General features: G+C 34.3%; 1 protein-coding gene across 1 annotated transcript; it reads left to right on the top strand.

Annotated features, from left to right (window-relative positions):
- The first annotated feature begins 3,689 nt into the window (after window positions 1–3,689).
- LOC107823584 (anthocyanidin 3-O-glucosyltransferase 5-like) lies at window positions 3,690–6,113 on the top strand. The gene is made up of 2 exons (XM_016650273.2): window positions 3,690–4,669; window positions 5,314–6,113. The coding sequence occupies exons 1-2, from the start codon at window positions 3,887–3,889 to the stop codon at window positions 5,980–5,982; spliced, it is 1,452 nt and encodes a 483-aa protein (XP_016505759.2). The 5' UTR covers window positions 3,690–3,886; the 3' UTR covers window positions 5,983–6,113.
- The last annotated feature ends 1,317 nt before the right edge of the window (window positions 6,114–7,430 follow it).

Here is a 7,430-nt window from a genome sequence, read left to right as displayed (position 1 = left end):
AGAGCTTAGAAAGTATCGAACAACAGTGAGTCTCTCCTCTCTTCTCCGTCATCGTTACCGGGATTTTCATCATCGCAGTTGATATCAAAGTTTGTGGGGTAAGTTTCTTCACATGTTCTTCATGTTTTGTCTTTATTGATCTTCATTTCCCTCAATATATGAGGCTTTTGCTCTGTTTAGGATTTTTAGGGGAAGGCTGGGTTAGGTCATAATTGTTGTTTAATTTTTCTCAATATATGGGGCTTTTGTTGTGTTTTGTTATATGTTGGAGTGAAAACCCTTTTTAATACAGTGTTATGCATGTAATGACATATTTGGTTATTCCGTTTAGTTTTTGAGTGTTTTTTGTCAAAGTAGAATTTCATCTTAGGTTTATGCATTCTTTTTGTGAAGTTTGTTGAGTCTCCTTCTTGTTAGTGGTCCACCAGAGTATTTTTGAATATTATAGGATATTGTGGGGACGAAAAAGGAATCTTGGAAGCTTTTTTACTTAAAAAATCTGTCTTTTTATTGGTTTGTTTATGGAGTTGTGTAAAGGTACAACTTTTGATAACAAATAGTCATTGATAACACTGTTTTTTTGTTACTTTGCAAGTATGAGGAGAAAATGGCTTCAAGCCTAGTTAACCTACAAATTCACCACAATGGTAATTTTGTATCAGACCCTGACCTAAGGTATGCAAATGGACTACCTTGTCCTCAATTAGCTACAGTTGATGTTGATGACCTGCATATTATGTTGTTTCACAAGTTTGCTAGGGACTTAGAATTTTTAGAAGCTGATTTGTTTGGATGCAAAGTTAACAAAATAGGTGGTTATTACATTTTAAAAACAGATACTGATGTGTTAAAGTTTCTTAATACATTGAAAGGTAGTGACTTTGTTGATGTTTGTATTGTCCATAAAATTAGTGATCTTATTCTTGTTGAGGACATAACTAAACTAGACCCCACTATACAAACACATGGGCATGACAGTGGGTTAAATGTTAGGGCTGATGTGTCACCTCCCAACAATGATATAAATAGGACTGAAAATGACAAAGATAAGGGTAAATGGGCAGATATAAATGGAGAGATAGAAGAATCAGATGAAGGTGAAGGTAATTACTTCTCATCATATCACCTTCAAACATAAGAATCTGATTTTAATGAGGACTTTGATGATTCTGAAGGGTCTGACTCACTGTTTGAGATAGATGAGAACATTGAAGAGTGTAGTGATTTGGAAGATGACTTAACTGAAATTATACAGTCTAAACTCAACAAAAAGAAGGATGCCCAAGTAAATATAAATGAGATACCATCTGGTCCAGTTGGTATAGATTCTGATTTTGAAGATATGAATAAGAACAAAAGGGAAAAATATGAAGGGAAACTAGGATGGGATGACCAGTATTTTGATAGCTCAGATCCAGGTAGTGAGTGTAGTGATGATGAAAGAGAACGTGTTGGCACTGATGAAGTAAGGGATGCACCAGCTAGGAATCCAAGTAAGAAGGTCTACTTTGACATAAGTTGCAAAAAAATATTATTTGAACTGTGAATGATATTTGAGAATATTGTACAGTTTAGGGAGGCATTGCAGACCTATTCTATTAAAAAAGGTGTGAACCTTAAATTGAAACCTAATGAGAGGGAAAAGGGTAGGGCAAACTGCACAAAGAAAGGTTGTCCATGGCATATTCTTGAAAGGTGCAAGACTCTTGGACATAACAAGAAAGGATGTCCATCAGCAGTAAGTATTAATGTTCTTTGTAGTCATTATCAGATGAATTCAATGACTAGTGTTTGTTTTGTTATATGTATACAGAGAAACCAAGAGGGAATGGCAAGAATTAGTTCAGTTGGAGGTGAAACTGTTTCATCAACAGCATTAGGTGGAAGGGCTGAAACTAGTGAAAGTGCATCAACAGCAACAACAGGAACTAGGGGAAGTGCATCAACAGCAACAACAACTTCAACTATGGAAAGTGGCACCTTCACTCATCCAATCACTGGTCCAAGCACACAACAATCAACTAATGTTGCTGGAGGTCCAAAAAGGATGACTAATGAGTCTAGAAGAGGTGGTCCAAATGCAGTGTCTAAGAGACCAAATGCAACAGTATATGGTGTATTATTTGATTCAAGTGGCACTATGATACAGAGGGTAAATATTTTCACTTAATTACACAATCAATATATATGATTTACTAGATAATCTCTCACTCACAACCTTTTATCTTTGTGGAGTCTGGAACTACTGACAGAGTAGTACATAATCTCTACAGTTACACAAATGCAGCTGCAAGAACAGAGTTACAGAAGGGCAAACTCTGCTACAACCTCAAGCCACACCAATGACACAATCCACACCAAGGAACCAAGCCACAACAGACATTAATTGAAGTGCTCAACTGATATTTTGAAGACTTAATCATGGATGTTTTTGTTGACTGCCTGTGGTAGACAATATTTTGTAAAGCTACTTCATTATGTATATTTTTGTTGATTGCCTATCGTAGATAATATTTTGTAAAGCAACTTCCTTATTTTGGGTATTTTATTAACTGCATATAACATACCATGATATTAGTAGTTCCTGTACTTGTTGCTGTAATGGAACCTTTGTCAATATATTCCATGAACAAAATTTTAGATCAACACAAAATATGTAGTCTAAACCCAGGAAATAAGAAAGTACACTATCAATCCTAAACACATAATATAAGAGCTAACATTAGAACAACTACAACCGCAATTATAATAGCAGCAACTCTGAACTTCGACCTTCCTTGTCTTCTCTAACAATGGCATCGATCACTCTTCTTAATAAGACCCGCAATAAGAGTCTTGTAGTACTCTTCCTCAATCGCAGGATCAACCCATCAGAAAAAGCCACAACCTTCACCAATCTCATATCTTCGGCAGCCTAGGAACCTTCTTCCAGGATTGGTGAGTATTCGTGACATTTTAAGATCTGCAGCAAGTCCATAATAACACAAAAGTTCCTTCTTCATTGCTAAAGTAGAAGACGCGCCAGTAACTTATTTCTTGCCGGAGAAGAGAAAAAAATCGACTTTCAAAAGAAAAGGAGATGGAAAAAATTGATGGGCAATGAAGAATCCCAACAAAATTTTTTTTTTTTTGCACTGTTGAAGCTAACAAAGAAAGAAGAAGGCATTATATTTGGATAGAAATCAGCTTCTATAATGTTCAACAATGGAGAATAAGGTAGAGAGAAGAATATGTCTGTTAAATAGGCGACATTATTACCGTTAGGGCTTTCTAAACGGCCTTCACGCCCCTTACAAGCGTGTGAATCACACTAAAGCTAAATATGACACATAGAATCAGCCACGTAGGATAAACGTTTATTATTCACGGTTTGAATGAGTGTAAGCGTTCAATTGGCAAATTTCTAAGTTCAAGAACCGGCATAACAAAGTGGCTAAGTATAAGTGCCATTAAGTCTATTCACCCACTCCATAAATTAAACTCCGCCGGTACTTGGATCTTTGGTCATAAAAAACCGGTAGTGAATATTATTATCACGCAAATGTTCACAGATAGGTTTCATCCCTCAATGTTAGTGGTTCTTAAATTAAATCTGCTGACCCTACTTGGCTAAAGAATTGACAATCATGTTTGTTTGTTTCTTGTTTTTTTTCCCTTTAAATTAAAATAGATTCTCATGCATGTCCCTTTGAAACCGCACGCATTAGACTTCTGTTCAGTTTGATTCAACAAATTATTTATTGTTTTTCCAAACTTTCTGGTTCCTATAAAGCCCATAAATAAATGGTTTTTACTCTGTACAATTCAAGAAATTTTCCTCTCCAAAACTTGTCCTAGCTAGTATTTTAAAAATTCTTTTTCTCTCTTTTCTGAAATAATATCTGTAATGGATAGATCACAGCTTCATATTGCTATACTCTCAAGCCCTGGAATGGGTCATTTAATCCCAGTTCTAGTCTTAGGCAACCGATTAGCCGCTCACTATAACATCAAAATTACAATTCTTGCTATCACAACCAGCTCTTCTTCAGCAGAAACTGAATTTCTCAAGAAATCCACTCTCACCAATGAGAAAAAAACCATAGAAATAATTCCCATTCCTTCAGTCGATATTTCCCACCTAATAAATTCCAGCACTAAAGTTTTCACTCAATTACGACTAATGGTGCGCGAAGCCTTGCCCAAAATTCATTCCACTATAGCTTCCATGACTCATCGTCCAGATGCTTTAATTGTCGACATTTTTTGCACACAAATATTGCCAATTGCTGAAGAATTTAAAATTTCTAAGTACGCGTACCATCCAACTACTGCGTGGACATTAGCATTAGCTATATATTGCCAAGTTTTTGACAAAGAAGTTGAGGGTGAATATGTTGATCTTAAAGATCCTTTGAAAATTCCAGGTTGCAAAGCACTGCGACCTGATGACGTGGTGGATCCGTTGCTGGATCGGAGTGATCAGCAGTATGAAGAGTATGTAAAGCTAGGAATGGAATACGCAGCTTTTGATGGAATCTTGATTAATACTTGGGAAGATTTAGAACCTGAGACTATTAAAGCACTTCGAAATAATGAGAAGTTGAGATCGGTACTAAAGATGCCTGTTTTTCCAATATTTCCAGTTGGTCCCTTGAGGAGAACAGTTGAAACAACTGAACGTGATGAGGTAACGCTAATTTTTTTTTTTAAATATAAAAAATAGAAAAGTATTTTTCATTAAGATGAAACTTGAAAGTATGGCGTCCTTTCGTCCTAATGAGTTAGTTTTTCTTCCCTATTAATTGTTGTTTACTTTGTATAAAAAAGCTAGTACCTTCTAATCTTTCTTGTATTATCAAATATCTTCTCTATTTTTCTCCAATAAATTATTTCTTTTCCAGAGTCATGCACCTAAAATAAAAAAAAATCTTTCTTTTTAATTAGAATTTTCCACTATTTGCTTAGTGCAATAATTTAAAAGGCTGTATATATTGTCCAGTAAAGCTATTTGCTTTCGATCTCATAGTAAACTTGCTAAGAAGATAAAGCAAATATCACTTTTGCTAAAAGTTTTACTCATTTAACATACTTCAACCCTAAATCGTTTGTGATATTTCTCAAAGGATGATCACTAGACAATCAAAATCTTCAATCAGTTCTACATATATTGAGGGATTTATTACTATATTTCTAGCCTAAGCCTGTACATTATTTGTGTTCTTCGTTCATATTTTCAAAATAGGTTCAATGGTAAGACAAGCAAAATCTTAACTCAGTTCTATATGTACAGTGTTATTTAACTTGTTCCAATTCATTCATATTTCTCAACAGGTGATTCAATGGTTAGACAAGCAAAATCATGGGTCGGTTCTATATGTATCTTTTGGAAGCGGTGGAACACTTTCAACTCAGCAAATGACCGAGCTTGCATTGGGTTTAGAATTAAGCCAACAGAAATTTGTTTGGGTTGTACGTCCCCCGTTCGACGGTGATGCAGATAGTGCCTATATGAACTCTACAGGCAAAGAGACACGTGGCATGTCGGGATACTTGCCGGAAGGGTTCTTAACTAGGACTAATGGGATGGGCTTAGTAGTGTCTATGTGGGCCAAACAAGTCGAAATTTTGGGCCACTCATCCGTGGGTGGATTTTTGACTCATTGTGGATGGAATTCAACAGTGGAGAGTTTGACAAATGGGGTTCCTATGATTGCATGGCCACTATATGCTGAACAAAAAATGAACGCCTCCATGTTGACGGAGGAGCTAGGGGTGGCGATTCGGCCGGCGGTTTTGCCGACGAAGGTGGTGAAGAGAGAGGAGATAGAGGGAATGGTGAGAATGTTGATGCACACAAAAGAAGGAAAGACTATAAGGGAAAAGGCTAAGAAATTAAAGATGAGTGCGGAAAATGCACTAAGTGATGGAGGTTCATCCTACAATTCCATTTGTGAGCTTGTGAAGGACATTCGAAGTAGATTGTCAGTTATTTCTTTGTGAAATCTTTTGCTTTTTTAAAATAAATTGCCTTTTAGGTATGGAGGACAGGAGTAATTGATAACCGACCGTTAGCAGTGTATTAATAATGATATTTAATTTGTTAATGAATTTTTACACGATTCCGAATTTAATATTGAATTAGATGATAGTAGTTTTACTTGACACAAAGTTTAAGATAAAAAAAATGAATACTTTGGAACATGTGGTCTTAAAAACTTAGGGGACAAAAGTTTTGTTGGCCATAATATTTGTGTGACTATAAATAGGGATGTACATAGGTCAGATTGGTTCTGATTTTTTAATTATCAAATCAAATCAGTGATATCGGGTTTTTAAATCTATAAACCAAACTAATAATATCGGGCTTTTCAATCTCGATTTTTTCGTATTTTTCATTTTTTCGGAGTTTTTCCGGTAAAGTATTCATAACACAAAATATGTAACTTGTGCACTAAATATTTCTTTAAGTCTTAATAAGATACAACTATATAATGTATTTTTTAAGAAAATAATACAATAATATGAGATATGTCATAACATTATACTAAAATATTCAATAACAAATGTAATAAAATTGCATAAAGCAAATATTGTTAATTAATAAGCCTTAATAAAAATTAACATCATCTAAAAATATTATAGAGGTCATGCTAAAATAATATAGCTAATAAGTACTATTAATTACATAACAAAAAAGATAAACTAAGTTACGCATTATCATTATAAATCAATGTAAAGCTAAAACATAGATATCAAACATTATCATTATTCCTAGTGCTGAATTGAATTTCTTTTGTTAGTATTAGTATTGATTTGAACTTTGTTTGAGTTACTACATTTATGGGCTATAAAATTTATTTACCATTCCAAAATGTTTAAGTCCAAACTTGAAGTAATACGTTAAAAGATAAAACTCTGAAAAGTTTAAGAAATATTTATAAATTACATTACAATAAATATTTATATATATAAAATATTTTTAAAAATTGTATAAATATACTATCGTGTTGGTTTGGTTTCGGTTTGGTTTCGGTTTGACTTTTTTAGTTAAAACCAAACCAAACTAGTTATGGTCGGGTTGCTTTTTCAATACTGAACTAAATCAAACCAAACCACAATTGAGGTTTTTTTTTCCGGTTTGACTCGGATTATAGGTTTGGTGCGGTTTATCGGTTTTCTATGCACCCTAGCTATAAAAGCTTCTCATTAAGGTTAAATGTAACGATCTGATAGGTCATTTTATGTAATTACTCCCTGTTACCCCTTTTATTGCTTCACACTTGTGTGTTTATGCTTTTATGAAGTGCGGGGTTTGTTAGTTTCGTTCCGGGATGATTTCGAATTGATTTTGACCCTTGATTCTTGACTTAGAAGTTTAAATTTGAAAATATTGAACAAACTTTGACTTTTGTAAAAATGACCCTGAAACTGTATTTTTATGGCCGAGA

This window comes from Nicotiana tabacum, chromosome 17 (genome assembly GCF_000715075.1).
Source record: "Nicotiana tabacum cultivar K326 chromosome 17, ASM71507v2, whole genome shotgun sequence".
Lineage (NCBI taxonomy): Eukaryota > Viridiplantae > Streptophyta > Magnoliopsida > Solanales > Solanaceae > Nicotiana > Nicotiana tabacum.
This window is presented reverse-complemented; position numbering and strand designations above follow the sequence as displayed.

Bases quoted from the DNA above. Each gene is read 5' to 3' on its own strand.
- LOC107823584 (XM_016650273.2), top strand. From the start codon at position 3,887: ATGGATAGATCACAGCTTCATATTGCTATACTCTCAAGCCCTGGAATG. The intron at 4,670-5,313 runs GTAACGCTAATT...ATTTCTCAACAG, and splicing joins AAACAACTGAACGTGATGAG to GTGATTCAATGGTTAGACAA.